The sequence below is a fragment of the Pelodiscus sinensis genome, chromosome 9 (genome assembly GCF_052426305.1).
Source record: "Pelodiscus sinensis isolate ZL-2025 chromosome 9, ASM5242630v1, whole genome shotgun sequence".
NCBI classification, from domain to species: Eukaryota; Metazoa; Chordata; order Testudines; family Trionychidae; genus Pelodiscus; species Pelodiscus sinensis.
This window is the reverse complement of record NC_143060.1, coordinates 3,023,846-3,039,431: the sequence shown is the minus strand read 5'-3', so window position 1 is coordinate 3,039,431 and position 15,586 is coordinate 3,023,846. Positions and strand designations below refer to the sequence as shown.

The 15,586-nt window shown below is 64.8% G+C and overlaps 1 protein-coding gene across 3 annotated transcripts; it reads left to right on the top strand.

The window, feature by feature from the left end:
• Nucleotides 1–567: 567 nt before the first annotated feature.
• LOC142830525 (uncharacterized) lies at nt 568–13,835 on the top strand. Of its 3 annotated transcripts, none has more exons than XM_075935828.2 (4): nt 568–716; nt 1,615–1,768; nt 8,780–8,889; nt 10,052–13,835. In XM_075935828.2, exons 3-4 carry the CDS (start codon nt 8,856–8,858, stop codon nt 11,293–11,295), a joined length of 1,278 nt encoding a protein of 425 aa, XP_075791943.2. In that variant the 5' UTR covers nt 568–716; nt 1,615–1,768; nt 8,780–8,855; the 3' UTR covers nt 11,296–13,835. The 3 variants fall into 3 exon arrangements, with proteins under 3 accessions (XP_075791943.2, XP_075791945.2, XP_075791944.2); XM_075935829.2 differs by having other exon boundaries at nt 604–729; XM_075935830.2 differs by lacking the exon at nt 8,780–8,889 and having other exon boundaries at nt 569–716.
• The last annotated feature ends 1,751 nt before the right edge of the window (nt 13,836–15,586 follow it).

The following is a 15,586-nucleotide window of genomic DNA, read 5'->3' as shown; positions in this document are numbered from 1 at the left end:
CCGAAAATGCTTTTAACGGAAAACTTTTCCGTTAAAAGCACTTCCGGAAAATCACGCCAGTCTAGACGCAGCCCAGTAGCATCACTCCCACCCGTTAGTCAAGCCAGGTTGGATTTTCCCCAGTTGCTCCCATGTGTGCCCTGATTTGATGCACAAGCCTGGTACAGATGTAAAGGGTGGTTTCAAGGTTCAGGGCATTGGGGCATCCTGCCCCCTTCCCAGGCCTCAGTTTACCTAGCTGGACAGTAATTTTTATCTGCCTCCCAGAGTCCAGGTGGAAATCAGCATTTTATTACTTCTCCACCCACAGGAGTTGGGCCCTGCTCTTCAAAAGTATCCAGGCATCTAACGCCCTTTGCTCAACACCTAAACCCCGCTGTGGCCTGAGGCCCGCAGCACTCCACCTATCTAGTTGGAACGATGCCAAGTGGTGGGTCCCAGCCAGCCCCGCCACAGGCCCCACGCTCCACAAGCAAACCCCAGGCTAAGTGCTGCCCTGCTCAGCTCCACCCAGCCCCTAGTTACAGCCCTCGGCACTGGATCGGGAACACCTGTGCAGGCAGAGCCGGCAATGGGCCCCAAGGGGTTAATTAGCTGGGCAGATTCTACCTAAGGCTCCCGTTGCTCATGTGGGAGCTCTCCAATCCCAGGAGCTTTCCACTGCCGGGGAAATCGCCCCCACGGCTGCTTCCCACCAGACCCAAGGCTTCAGCCAGGTGCCCAGCAGAGGTGTGGGGGCTGGAGGGGGAAAGGCTAAAACTGAGGAATGCCAGGGAGTGGGGGAGGGGAGAGGTAGGCTAAAGGGAGCTGGAAAGGGTGGGGAATGGGAGAAGGGGTGCTGGGAACTGTACTGGGGCACTGAAAACGGGCATTGAGGGGAATGAGGGGGGCTGGCTATTGGAGGGGCTGGAAGGGAGCTGTGGAGGAGGACTTGGATATTAGGGTGCTGGGAAGAAGGGGGCTGGATATGGGGGGCTGGAGGCTGGCTGGGGGGCTGGAGGCTGGGCAAGAGAAGGGGGCTGGATATGGGGGGCTGAGGGAAGGGGGCTGGATATGGGGGGCCTGGAGGCTGGGCAGGAGAAGGAGGCTGAGAGAAGGGGGCTGGCTATGGGGGGGCTGAAGGCTGGCTGGGGAAAGGGGCTGGATATGGGGGGGCTGGAGGCTGAGAGAAGGGGGCTGGATATGGGGGGGCTGGAGGCTGAGAGAAGGGGGCTGGATATGGGGGGCTGGAGGCTGGGCGAGAGAAGGGGGCTGGATATGGGGGGCTGGAGGCTGGGTGGGAGAAGGGGGCTGGATATGGGGGGCTGGAGGCTGGGTGGGAGAAGGGGGCTGGATATGGGGGGCTGGAGGCTGGCCGGGAGAAGGGGGCTGGATATGGGGGGCTGGAGGCTGGCCGGGAGAAGGGGGCTGGATATGGGGGGCTGGAGGCTGGGCAGGAGAAGGGGGCTGGATATGGGGGGCTGGAGGCCGGGAGAAGGGGGCTGGATAGGAGACAGGCGCTCAGAGCTGGCTGGGGAGGACAAGGGGCAGGTAGCGGGGACTGGGGGCGAGGGGGCTGGCTCCAGGGCGCCGGGAAAGCCCGGAGGGCGGGGAGTTACTCGCCTCTGTTCGCAGGCGGCCCGAGCCTAGGCGGAGCCCCTGCGGCTGCCCCGGACGGGCCACACCCCGGGAGGGCCGGCCCGAGAGCGCGGAGCGCAGCCCGACATGGACACCTGAGCCGGGGCCCCGCAGCTCGGCGCCCGGGGGAGGATGGGACGCGCCGCGGGAGGTGAGTGACGGCGCCGCTCGGGCTCTGTCCCGGGGCCGGGGGCTCCGCCTCCCTCCAGCCCCCCTGCCCCGGGGGCCTGTGAGCTCTGAGCGAGGCCGGGGAGCGGCTTGGCGGGGTCTCTCCGGCGGCGGCCCAGCCCCAGCGCCCTGCCTGGTCCGCGGGAGCCGCCGGGCCGGGCAGCGGGCACCTGCTCCCTCCAGCACCCCTGCCCGGAGCCGGTTCCCCGGCCCCAGCGAGCACCGCCCCGGTGCTCCGGGCTCTCCAAGCGGCTCCCCAGGGGGCGCTCGTCCGCCCGGGCGGGTACGGGGCTGCCGGGCAGGAGACCGGCCAGTCGGTTCCTGGTCCCCCTCGGAGCTTGTGTCGTGCCCGGGCCTGGCGGCTCCGAGCCCTGCCACCTCCGTCCGGGGAGGAAAACTTGAGCCCGGGCGCGCTCTCGGGGGAACTTTCACACCAGCGTCCTGATCGATTTCCAAAGCGGCCGCTTCCATTCCCCTCCCCGTTGCAGCTGCGGACAGGAGGCTTCGTTTCCTGCCATTCATCTGCTGCGCTGTCTGATGCTGTTAAACCGCTCCCAGGCCGCACCCCAGAGGTGGCTGCAGTTCAGTGAAGGGGGGAAGCAGGGTGACAGGAGTGTAAGACGGGACTCCTTGAAAAGGGCCTTTGGGGGCCCGCTGCAGGAGGTGGCCCTGCAGAACGACTCCAGGGTTTGTCAGCTGGCTTTACCTGGATTCAAAAGGGAAGCTGTCTAGCACAGCCGTCCCCCACCCCCGTGCACCGGTGTGGGCTGCATGTGCAGCCGTGTCCTGTCGGGTTACGCGTCTGTCACAGGCATTGTTAGGAAAAGTCAGGGCCAGGTCCTGGGCAATAAACACAAATTGACGGAAACGCTTGATTGGCTGCTGGCTCTTACTAAAAATACCTGGGATGCACAAACAGCACTGCTGGGGCTTGTTGCTGCTCCAGGTGCCCCTCCCCCACTGCTCGTGGGGCAGACAGAGCTCGTGGGGCTGACCCAAACCAGCCGCTGTGCAGGTGGTCTCTGGTGACCCCGGGGCTGACGGCTGCTCCATCCCTACCTCCAGAGAAATCAGAGGTCCCTGAGAGTCTTGGGATCCGTGACCTCCATAACCGAGTCACAGCCGTAATTCCGTAGGCCCCAGACACATACCTGTGCGGGCATGTGGGCCGTGTGCTCTCGGGCTGTGGGTTGAGAACCTCTGGTCCAGCAGGAACTGGGCATCTGGCTTCCGTCTGCCGGGGACTCCGTTTGCAAGCCTCTGCCTATCTGTGATGAGGCTGCGCGGTGCGTTTCCCCGGTGGATTTGAGGCGACGTTGGCACCTTGAGGCTGGTGGGGGGAGAGGGCTGGGGCCGTGCACGGTGCATCGTGGCTGAACAGGGAGGCAGGACTGTCGGGGCTTCAGGAATGAAGCCGTCAGAGGCCAAGACTTTTACAAGTGGCTAGTGGGTCGGGGGGCAGAACCTGGGGCCTATTTCTCGGTGCCGAGCACCCCGCTTGGAAAAACTGGCCCCTTCGAAAGCACGTGCGAGTAAAGCTGCCCAAATCCCCAGTCCAGCCGTCCCCAAGGCGCCTTCGGCAGATGGGGCGGCGGCTGGCATGTGGAGGATGCCTGGGGTCTTAGGAGGAATGAATTAAAATAGTCATGCAGCCAAAACATGGGGGAACCCCTTGAGGGCTGGAGCGGGTGTTGAGAGGTAAGACCTTGGGTGGGCCTGGGACCCGAGGGCACAGAAGGGAGCCTGGGGCAATGGGGAAGGAAATGGTGGGGCCTGAAGGGAGGGGCAGCGGGGACCAGGGAGTGGATGGGGAGCCCAGAAGCCAGGGGCTGACACGGAAACTCTTGCCTAGTCTAACCGCAGGACGTCTGGCCTTGACGGCTCATGGCTGCCGTGCAGGAGTGGGGCATGCTCGGCTGCCCGTTACCCTGGTGTACCCCAGGCCCGTGGAGTCGGGAGGGCTGTGTTCTCCAGCGCCCTGTGCCCATGGGGGTGTGCGGCACGGAAGGGGAAGCAGTGAAAAGAAAAGGCACAAAGTGCCCTCGTGCTTCCCGCCGCTCAGGGACCGGGCAGCCCCCTGGCCACGCGAGCGGGGCAGCAACGCAGTATCCAGCCAAGGGAGTGGGGCCTTTCCTGGCGGCTGCGGAACGGGCCGGCGGTGCAGAGGCACGGGGTGAGCGAGGCAGGCGGGACGGTCCCGCGTGCTGGCTGCACCCCCTGCTCTGGCCCTGGTGGGGCGCGGTGGCGCACAGCCGGCCCGCAGAGGCCGAAGGGAAGGTGAACAGCGTAGGAGTCCCGTCCCTTTCCTGCTGAGTCAGCGAGCCGCTTGGCCCTGCTGCCGTCTGCCACCCTGCTGGGTCCGTGGGCCAGACAGAGGGGAGAGCTGAACCGGCAGGGGTGTCGGGGGGGAGAGCAGTTCCAGGCTCCGATGGGCTGTGCTCGGAGGAACCAGACCCAGGAGCAGGGGCTCGGTGAAGCTGCCGAGCAGGATGAACGGACGCTCGATATCGCAGATGGGAGGAGGGCCGCCCAGGTGACCTGACCAGCCCCGCTCCTCAGCGTTATCCAGGTCGTTCCAAGCCTTCCTTCAGCATCTGCTGTGTCACCCATGACACGAGGTAGGAGGCCTCAGATGAGAGATTCGTGGAGGGGGGGGGGAACATCTGCTATGGAACATGATCTCCCTTGAGTACACTGGGGATGGGGGGGGTGGTTACGACTGGTGTTTCCTCTAACTTTTCCCACCCCAAGTGGAACAAATTTTCTTATGTGCGCCAATGGGGAGGGGCCGTGTGACACATCACCTTCCTATTGGGGCATATAACACCACTCGAGTGGTGGGAGTGGGGCCAAGGGGTTCTGAGTGTGGGAGGGGCTCAGGACTGGGGTGGGGGTGTGGGATCTGTGGGGCTGGGGATGAGGGGTTTGGGGTGTGGGAAGGGGGATTCAGGTTTGGGGAGGGGCTGGGGGCTGGTGCGCAGGAGGGAGGACAGGCTCTGGCCTGGGATCTGGGCTTTCAGATGCAGGAGGGTGTTCAGGCTCCGGGAGGGCAGGGGGCTGGGATTTGAACTTACCTGGGTGGCTCCATGCTGGGGCTGGTGGGGAGAGGCTCCTCTCCCACCAGCCACAGCAGCTTCAGGGCTTGGAGAGATCCCCCCCCCTTTTTTGCTGGAGGCCCAAGCCCCTGGGTGGGGCTTCCTGGGCAGCTGCACGGCCACGCAGCGCAGGGACAACGTAGGTTCAGCCTGACGATTGTTGGCAGTGACAGCTGGAACGTCCCTGCACCGGCCTCTGTGGCTGCCAGGTCCCAGCTTGGGACGGTCACAGAAAACCTGTTTCTAGGCAGGGCTGGCGCACAGCTGGCATCCTGGGGCCGGGCACGGAGCTGACAGCTGAGCTGGGCCGTCGGGGCGGGCAGGGCTTTCGCGCCGTGCAGTGCCAGGCGTTGGAGCCTGGTTCTCTTATGGGCAGGGCAGGAAAGGCTCTTGGGGTCGAGAGGGGTCCCTTCAGACCTGACAGCAGCGCTGGTCTCCTTGGCCTTGTGCTGGGGCTACCAGCCAGGGCAGGCGTTACTGCCAACTGGTCTGTGCTGACTGAAAGAAGCCCCCTCGTGGTGAAAGAGCCCCAGTACCCTGGCTTAAGCCCAATGTCTCCCCAGCCTCTGGCTGGCCTGAAAGTCTTGTCCTGCTCTCCTGAGCCAGCCACGCACCCCACACGCAGACACCCCGTCAATGCTGCCTCTTAATTGGCACGCAGCCCCTCCTGAGAGCCACCCCCTCCCTCACGAGAGCCCTTCCCGCAGCCGGGACCCGGGCCCTGTTTCACATGGAACAGCCGAGCACGTGCCAAGCCGGTGTCCAGAACAGGCCGCTTAGAGCCGTTACGGCTCTTGATTGAAAACCGGGCCTGGGCCTTTAAGCAGAGCAGGGCTGGGAGGAAAAGCCGAGGCAGGTCAGGGCAGTGGCCAGGAAGGCCCAGGGCGTGTCTGGCAGAGCAGGAGTTCTGCTGGGGCTGGCGTGGCTGATAAGCGGAGATTGTTAATTGTTCCACCCCTGCTCAGCCTGGCCGGCGGTAACCGGAACACGGGCCAAAGTGCTGCAGTTTCCTGCCCCACACAATGGCCGGGAAGGGAACCCGGGCCCTAAGGTCTCCGGCGTGCAGTGTGATTGCTGTGTGTGTCCCCGTAGCATCCTAGGGCCCCGGATAGGGCTGCGACCGATGGTGCTAGGCGCTGCACGGACACCGGACAAAGGGCAGCCTCTGCCCCAGGGAGTCTGCAATGCGAGACGAGGTCTCAGGCGGGGACAGACGGAGAAGTAGAGGGGGCCAGCGGCTTGGCTAGCGTGACAGGCAGGGCTCCCTGCACTCGGGATGTTACATTTCGATGAATGGGCTAATCGAATAGTCGATGAAATTTGCATCGACTCGTCGATTAGTCGCTAGGACGTCTCCGCCTGTGAAGTGTCGCAACAGCCCCAGGGGTAGGGTTAGGCCCCAGGGCTGTTAAAGGCGAAAGTGCTGCGGGGAGCACGGGGCCAGCAGGGGACTCAAGCTGACCCCCTCTGGCCCCGGCCATTCAAAGCAGCAGCGCCACGTGGAGCCTGGGGTCCGTGGGGGAGTCCCCAGCTGATCTCGGGCTCCGCATGGTGCTGCTGCTTTGAAGCGCCCCTCTTCTCCCCCCCCCCCCCACTCCAGCCACCTCTTTCTGATAGAGGCAGCAAGCAGGGGGGAGCGAGTGGTCGACCAGCATGTGGACTGTGACAAGCGTTTGCTTGTCGGCGGATTGACTAGCCGTTCCCATCCCTTCCCTGCGTGGCCCAGCCATTGGCAGGCTTCCCGGGCGAAGGAGAGCTGGAGGGATTTGAAGGGGGATATTGCGTTTGTTTTGCAGAGGCTTCCAGGGAGTTTCTCCAAGTGCGAGGGGAAATCCCAAAGGTCCCCGTTGGCGTGCTAGCTTGGACGGGCAGCACCTCGGCGGAGGGCCCGGGACAGAAAAAGCAGGGGCCGTACCCCATTTTGGGGCTGCATCTCGTGGAGTTCACGTGGCCTCGGAGCCTGGCCACGGAGGCGTGGCGGAGCGCAAGGGGGGATGGGACCAAGGAAGGCAGCAAGGGCAGGAAGCAGGGTGAGAAATGACTGCGGGGGGTGGGGGACGGGTACTGAACCAGACCTGTCAGTGGAATCCCCTTCCCACCGGCCCAGGGAGTCGTAGGTTTGGGGGGACGGAGTGGGGTCCCGGGTAACCCACTGCTGGGCTGGCCCGGCAGGCAGAGAGCTGGGAATGAGCTCAGCTGAGCAGCGTGGGGTCCATGTTATCTCCTGCCCGCAGCTGTGGCCGGTCTCTGTCTCCAGCACTCGGCTGCGTCGTTCTCTGCACCAACCCCTTGGCCCCAGGCGGGCTGTTGGCTCCGGAGAACGTGCAGCTGATCCGCAGGGCCTGCTGCTGGGGCTTCGGCTCCACTCTCCCCACCTTCAGCTGTTTGGCCCCTGAGCCTTTCCTGCAGCCCGTGCGCATTCGGACGCCTCTCTCGGCACCGGCTGCCCTGCCCGACAGCCCAGGGGATGGACGCCCCTGCTTCTTCCCAGGACACAGGCAAGACGGGACTCGCTTCCCACACTCACCCCTGTTCCTGCCAGCATCAGCCTGACCCGAGCGGTGACCAGCTGCCAGGATGTGCTGGTATCTGGCCAGGCCTGGAGCTGCAGATGGAGGGTCTTAAGCATCCGACCCTTACGCAGGGAAACAGGAGGGCACACGGCCTCCGTCGCCTCTCCACTGTTGCAGTGCCCCACAGGCCCCACTAGGGGTCACCGATGGCTCCAGCGGGGGGAAACCATCCAGCACCGCTGAAAAACTCCAAGTGCCCTGTGCAGCCACCACCCGGGGGCTCCAGCCCTTGCTCCAGCAGACCCCCGGGGGGCTGACTTGCTTCCTTGTTATGCCAGCAAAGCTTCGCTGAATTGATCGGTCTGGCAGCTGGACTCCAGCAGCCCCGCCCTGCCGCGGTGGCCTCAGTGCCGAGCCAGGCCTGCTGAGTTGGCTGTTTGCCCGGAGTAGGGCACTCGGGGGTAGCTGGGCTCATACGAGGACATGGGCCGGGGGGGGGGGCGAGAAGGGACGGTCGGCCCTGTTGGCTGGGCTGTTCTTGCCGTCTCCGCCCCAGGACGTTGGAGCGACAACGCGGGCGAGGGGCTCTTTCCTAGGACCAGTTCCCTGGTTGGGAGTGGGGAAGCTCTCGTGCTTACCCAGAGCTCTCTTCTCCAGCTCCTCGGGTCACATTGTGGGGCCGGAGTCCTGGGTGGCCTTTGGGTCCGTGGCTTTAATGGCGCTGGCTCTGTCGTTGCACACGCAGGAGCGTGATGTCTGTGAAATGCTCCCCCTCCCCGGAGGCAAGGGCAGCTGTCCCCTGCCCTGACCCCCTCGCTGCGGTGCCGGGAGCCCCAATCCCTGATACGCTTGGGGGGCAGGCCCCTCTGCACAGTTCCCCACAGCGTGCCCCTGGCTCTGCGCGGCAGGATGGAACCGATTCCGCTCTATTGGAGGAATTCTGCCCCGGAGATGCCTCCTAGAGAGATGCCTCCAAGCGCTGGTGTGAACAGAAGGGCCTCAGCCCAGCTGGTGCCCTGGAAGCCTGACTGTAGCCAGAGGAAGGAGTTTGTGGAGGGGAAAAGGCAGCTAGTCCGGGCTCTGGACCTGCTGGAAAGGGTGGCGGAGCAGAGAGCGTCCTGTTTGCAATCCCTGGACTCCTTGGAACCCCAGACTTCAGTCCCAGCAGGATCTAACCAGGCCTGGCGTCTTTCTGCAGGTTACTTGAGGGGGGAGGCGCGGGGAGCCCTGGGAGGCTGTCGTGCAGCACTGAAGCCGCTGATCCAGCCTAGGCATCCGGATCGCTCATTGGCCACGTGCAGCAGGGTCATGGGTCAGTCTCGGTGCCCTCGGGAGGGCAAGTCTCAAGCGCTGCCTCTGGTTTGAATGACGCGTTCCCCTTTCCAGGACGAGAGCTCAGGCGTGCCCAGCCGGGGGAACCGCTCTCGTCTGGAGCGAGTGTAAGCGGGGTGCGCCCGAGCCAATGCAGCGCTTTGCCAGCCGCTCCCCTGGAGCAGGTAACTGCCAAGCAGCAGGGTCTGGTCAGAGGCAGGGCTCCTGCCTGGGTGTGTTTGCACCAGGGCTGGGTTGCTTCAGAAACCATATCAACAGCTTGGCATCAGCTGCCTGCCAGAATCCAGCTGAGCAGAGGGTGGTAGACTGGGACTTTCCGGCTTGAAAAGAGATGATGGGGGGGCAGGACTGTGAACTCCCGAGTGGGGTGGGAACAGTGTTTACTCCTCGTGGCATGAGAAACGGGGGTCCCCACATGCAAAGGCAGCCTGTCTTCAGACAGCCGCTCGCGGCGCTCCCTGCCAAGACCGGAACAGGGCTCAAAAGAGGGCTAGAGACACCCGGGTCCATCAATGGCTGTTCCTCAGGCTGGGCGGGGATGGTCCCGCGTCTCTGGCAGGAGCTGGGAGTGGGCGCCAGGTATGGCAGGGCCGTCCTTCAGACGCGTGGGGCCTGGCGCAGCCCGAGCAGTGGGGGGTGGCCGCTCCGGGGGGCTGGGCCATGCTCGGGGCTGGAGCCGGGCGGGGCAGGGAGTCCGCTTTCATGCCAGATCCGACTGGGGGATGCTAGTGGGTCACATACTGAGTGCTCAAAACGGGTTTACCCCAACCCCTTCCTCCCTGCTGCGGCCAGACGCTGTCACGCAAGATGCTAGCGGCGGCACAGTCGGGGAGACGTGACCCGTAATACAGCCCTTGAATTAATCATTGAAAACCAGCCGTGGTCCGAGATGCACTGCCAGCTGGGGGCGATGTGCTGCCAGGGGATGCTCCCTTTCAACCGGGCCGGAAATCGGGACGTTCGTTGTTACCGATCCTGTGGCGCCTTTCATCAAAGCAGCAGGGTCGGCCTTTGCTAAGTTCTCTGCTGGGTGCCTGCGCGCCGTCCGGCTGTGCTTCAGTTCGGGCAGTGCTGCTCTTCACGTCCTGCCTTGCGTCGCTTTGCAGTTACTGGACGCTGCAGCGTTCCACCCCAGAGTCAGCTGCATTCCAGGGCTGGAGGACGTGAACGTGGTACAGTTAGCGGAACCCTTCTCCAGTAGTTACATTGATCTATTAAATGGCTCGAACTGCCGTGATTGGGGTTTGCTGCTCAAGCAACGTGGAGAGTTAGTTCCAAAGCTGTCTTCACGACTGAGAAATGTTTATTTTCCTCTCTTTGCTACAGGTCCTGCGCTGTGGACATTCCTACTCTGGGGGGTGCTGCCACTAGCAGCGCAACATGCCCTGGACGCTGGGGAAGAAGCCTGCAACTGCAGTACAGCCGGGGCCCACTCCAACTTTCAGGCATCCCCACCCCCCGAGGCATGCTGTCTGAACTTCACCGGGACTGAAATTGACTTGCTGGACTGGAGCGTCTTTGGCGGCCTAACAGGGCTGAGAGCGTTGTACCTCTCGCACTGCGGCATATCGGACATTGTCAACGTGACCGCCGCGGCCGTCCAGCTGGAGATCTTGCACCTGGATCACAATTGGCTGGAAAAGCTTCCGGAAAGCTTCCTCCAAGATGCCCCCCAATTGAGGGTCCTGCGCTTGGACAGCAACAAGCTCCGCGAGCTGCCAGAGTCCTTCCTGAGCGCGTCCTCCCGAATCCAAGAGCTCGACCTCGGCTGCAATGACTTGGCCTCCCTTCCCTCCGCTGTCTTTCAGCCCTCGCTTGCCCGGCTCGGTCTCTTGAACAATAGCTGGGCTTGCACCTGTGCCCTGCAGAGTGACCTGGAGCGGTACTCCCGGACGCCACCCAGCGGGAACAGGCAGGGCCCCGTGGTGCTGTGCAGCGCCCCAGAGCGGTACCGTGGCCGGGACATCGGGGACATCCCGAAGCAGGAGCTGTGCCGGGCCCACAGCCTGACTGCCCTCTTCATCTGCCTGCCCCTGGTGGTGGTTTTAGCTGTGGCCACCTGGTGCTTTTGCAGGCGGAAGGGAAAGCCGGGCTATACCCTCAGCCACCAGCCGGAGTGCCACCTGGCCACGGTGGAGAGGAACGGCGCCAAGGGGCCGGCAGAGCACCCCCGCTACCTCCCGTGCCAGCTGCCCGCCGCCCCCACCGAGAGCGAGAAGAACGTGCTGCTGAGGAACCAGATCCTGCTGAAGCCGGCCACCGCCCTGCTGGGGAGCAACCGGGACCTCTACGAAGAGGTGGAAATCCAGCTGGGGGCCTCCGATGATTCCTTGGTGCTGGTGAACGCAGGCAGCCTGCGGCAGGAGCCGGGCCCCGCGGCGGCGGCGGCAGAGGAGCAGGCGGGCAGCGCGCCGGAGGCGGAGACGGTGAGCGTGACGGACGTGCTGAAGGACTCGGTGGACCGCGAGAAGCTCTACATGAGCCAGGCGGCGGATTATTACAACCTGGTGCCTGCCATCGAGCTGGAGGACTCGGACCACCAGGAGTACGAGAACGTCGACCTGCACTGAGGCCGGGCCGGGGCGGGTGGGAACGGGGGGCCGGGCCTGGCCCATGCTGACACCCGGCGGAGGGTGAGAGGGACGCTGGGGCAGGATCCAGGGGGAGGGCGGTGAGTTTTCTCACTTGCAGGACCATGGTCCTTGCGCTCCATTGGACGGGTGCAAGAGCTGACGTACGTGAGATAAATGTCTGGAAACGGCGCAGGCTGGCTCATTGCAGGGCGGGATGTGGTGACTTCTAGATTCTAAGCCCCTCCGTGACTCGATTTTCCCCCCCCCCCCCCCCCTGCCTGCCATGGTCAGCTCTTCCCCTACTCTCTTCCTCCTGATGGGAAGAGGCGTCTCAACCCTGTCCCAAAGGCGCAGCCCGATCCTCCTATCTCATCCTCCCCAGCTGTCCCTGGAGAGCAGGCTCAGGTCAGGAAACTAGCCCCCCCTTTCACACGCCCCAGGCCTGGGCACCACAGCGACTGAGCGCCCCGGGCCTGTGCTGAGGGGTCACAGCGCCTCTTGCGCAGCAGTGCCCACAGCAGGCACGATCAGGGCATGCCGCCACAGCCATGGCAGCTGGAGACAGGCTGCGGGGGGGGCACACGTGCCAGGCCGAGCCCCAAGCAGGAGGGGGGTGGCCCTGACACGGGAGCGGGTCTGAGGAAGGCTGGGGTGGGCGCGGGTCAGGTTTTGGTCTCAGGCTGAGAAGGGAGAGCCAGGCCGCCCTCTGGCTTACTCCCAGCCCTGCCTATGGGGCCGGAGTGGAGGCCAGGGCCCTGGTTCTGCTCCTGCCTTTGCAGGTGCAGGTTGGAACCGTCCCCCTCAGAGCTACTGCAGTGGCCCAGGAGCAAAACCACCGGGACTGAGGCGAATGGGGCCTGGCAAAGCCACGTCTGGGCTGCTGGGGACGGGGTCTGGTCCCTGGCGAAGGAGCAGGGCCCCACCGGTCAGGTGTCTCCCCAGCCCTGGCTGCCCCCCGGTGGGCTCTGCCTTTTCCGGGGGCCTGGCGTTTCCTCCGCTCACGAGGGGCTGGGCCCACAGCGCGGGCTGAAACCGACTGTGCTCCCCAGGGACAGTGATGGGGGTGTGTGTGCAAAGGCAGCACTGGCGGCAGCCCTATGTGCCCCCGGGGGGCAGGGCCTGAGCCGTGAACTCCCCCTAGCAGAGGGGAAGGCGGGCAGCGAGGGGGCCGGCCCCAGCCCCCCGGGACCCCAGCCCCAGCCGCGGTGACCAAGAACAATGCCCCAGGGCAGCAGCTGGGGAGAAAGGGGGGCAGCGAGGGGGCCGGCCCCAGCCCCCCGGGACCCCAGCCCCAGCCGCGGTGACCAAGAACAATGCCCCAGGGCAGCAGCAGGGCCCAGCTCCTGGCCCTGTCACAGCATGGAGGCAGGCCGGGGACTTAAAGCGCAGGGAGGATGCCATGCAGAACAGGCCGGCTCCTCTCTCCCCGGGGCTCAGGCTAAGGGGGCTGGGCTCTGGCCCTGCACGTGGTGTTTGAGGCAGCCAGTTGCCCTGACGTCAGTCCCGTGGCTCCAGGGCTCCCTAGGCCGGAGGGGCGAGCTAGCGGCGGGGGCCCCGGAGCGGGAGCCGGGAATGTCCCGTGGCAATGCCTCTGCAGGGTGGCAGCCTGTGTCTCTTCCCTGAGGGTGGAGCCGGCTCGGCCCCGGGCCCCCAACATACAAAGCACAGCAGGAGGCCGCTACGGGCCAGGCTGTGCAGCTGGCCAGCCCTGCTGCCGCGCCATCCAGCTGTTCGCCTCCGAGAGCCAGACCAGGCCCAAGCCACCGACTCCCCAAACCCTTCTGGCCTCTCTGCACTGGGGCCCCTGGGAGCACAAGCCAGAGCTGGGCTGTGGGGTGAGGGGCAGGCAGCCCGCTGGGGTGGGGGCATCTTATTCTTGTTGGAGGGATGAAGGTTTCCTGGCTTTCCTCCTTTGCACCCCAGCCTCAGGCCTGCCCCTCCGCGCCGCCACGTCCTGCCAGCCGCTATGGGGGACTCGAGGGGCTGGGCTTCCCAGTGGAGCCCCCCGTACGGCCCTGAGCTCCCACCCTGTCTCAGGCTCTGCGGGTGGGCTGAGCCAGCCCTGCAGCAATCGGCCGGCATGGCGCTGGAGCCGGGGTGAGCCAGCCGGGCGCCCCCCTGCCGCCCTGGGAGTGAAGGATGGCTGTATGGGCAGCCATAGCAGCTTCGCCCCCAGGCCCACCCCACTCCAGCCACTCCTCGGCTTATCTGTGAGGCCCCTGAGCCTGTGACAGCTGCGGCACCGGCCGTGGCCCTTTCCCGGGGGCCGTGCAGGGGCACCCCCTTTCCACCTGGTCCAGCCCGTGCTGCTCTGCGCTAGTGTCTAGAGCCAGGCCCCCGCTGCCATGGTGGGGGAGGGGGAGACTGAGCCTCGGCAGCGCCCGTGTGTCGCGGCCCCGCCCCGCAGCGGGCGACTCGCACCTTTGCACAGGGAAGCTGTCACCAGCGCTGCCTGCTGTAAATAACGGCCCTTGGCCGCCCTCGCCCCCGAGCTGCTGCAGTGGGAAAGAGGGGAAGGGCAGCAGCGGGCTGTAAATCATCCCCTACCTGGCGCAGTTCAAGGGGCACAGGCACCGCAAGCCGTGGGGATAGGCTGTGTGGGGTGACACCCCGGCCTCAGCCCCTCACCTGCCCGCTGGGCCCAGCCTGCCCTTCTCTGCCCGCAGCATCTGCGCCGTCCCTCCCTCCCCCGGCTGCAACGATAGGACTTCCCTAGGGCTGCCTCCGGGGGCCACGGGGCTCTCGCCGGACCCCAGAGTCCTCCACGGCTGCTCCCTGGAAGGTGGCTGGGGCCGGGGCAAGGCCTGTGGCGCACACGGGTTCTAGGAGACGGGGGAAGGAGCGGGGCTGGGCAGGGGGTAGAGCAATGGGACAACAGGGAGTTAATTCTCTTCCCCGAGGGCACCAGGCTGTGGGAACCGGGACTTCCCACGCCTCCGGGGCCAGGAGCGGGCCGGGCTGGCGTTAACCCTCTGGTGGGAGGCTCGCTGGCCACAGGAAGGAGGGGGGAACGTTTCGTTAACCTTCCTTCAGCCTCCACACCAAAAGGCCGACCTGGGAACCCATCACTTCCTGACCTGGCTCTCCCCTAAACCTCAGGCTGGAATCTCCCCCAGATCCCAGGGGGAGCAAAGCGCTGACTGGGGAAGAGAGGGGCGCAGGAGGCAGACGACAGCCGGCCTTCCCCCACCTACCCACGCTCACCAGCAGAGAGGGCAAGGCAGGGCTGCGAGGTGAGCGAGATCCGAGGCAGGGGTGGGCCGGGAGCTTTCAGTGCCTCCAGCAGAGGAAGCAGTGTTTCCTGCGACGTGAGATCATCCCTCAGAACTCTGCTTGGCCGGGAGCCCCGGCCCTGCACGTGGCTTTGTTTCAGGCGGAGCATTTATTTATAACCTCCCCATAGTTTTCCTCCAGGGGGTCACTGCAGGGTAATTCCAAGCCCCCAGCAACACCCGAGCGACGGCGGAAGAACCAGGCGCGATCAGTGTCCGGCGGGTTACGGGAGTGAGGGTGATCAGCGTGGCTGAGCCACTCGGCCGGCACACGCCTCCCTCCCAGGAGGTTGTGAGGAAAGGCGGCGTCTTTTAAACAGCCGGCTGACAGCCCAGCCCCTCACGCCCCCCCCTCCCCCCCCCACTGGTGGAAGTAACAAGTGGTTAACATGACCGTGAATTTAGTTTTACCAGTGCGGTTGAAATTCACCAGGCCAAGCGGAGCCGCAGACACACGCACGGAATCTGCATCTGCCAACGGAACAAAGGGAGCGCACGTCAGGATTTAACATGTTTTGATGCCTCTTGGTTACTACGCGCCGGCCAGCAGCTCCGTGCCAGGCGGGCTCCCACAGGAGGCGCAGCGTGAGGACGCAGCCAGGCAGGAAGGGGAGCGCGCGACGGGGACGTGCACTAGAAAGCAAATGCCAGGAAGCCTGCAGAATTTACCCCCACGGTGCCCCTGGGACAGCCTGCCTGCCATTCTTCGCGCTTCTGCTGGCGGCGGTGCAGGCTTAGCACCGATCCTTCCAGCTGGAGACATTAGACTCCCTCAGGTGTGCTTCCTTCCTTTGTGTTTAGCTTATTCCCCCTCGCACACACACATCCAGGGCCTTGTGAGTGGTTCAGCAGCAGGGTACATTCACTCCAGAGACCAGGAACTAGTTTTCCTTCCGTTGCCGCTTTCCTTTTAGTCACGAGGGGAATCTGTTCAAATCTACCACACGGCGAGAAAGTGGCTCCTTCCTAGCACTGACCAAACAGGGTCCCTTGTCCCCATGTGGCATCCGACGCGG

What these genes read in the sequence shown, in the direction of transcription:
- LOC142830525 (XM_075935828.2), top strand. Translation starts at nt 8,856, where the DNA reads ATGCAGCGCTTTGCCAGCCGCTCCCCTGGAGCAG. An exon ending in CAGCCGCTCCCCTGGAGCAG is followed by an intron (nt 8,890 to 10,051) that starts GTAACTGCCAAG and finishes TCTTTGCTACAG; the next exon opens with GTCCTGCGCTGTGGACATTC.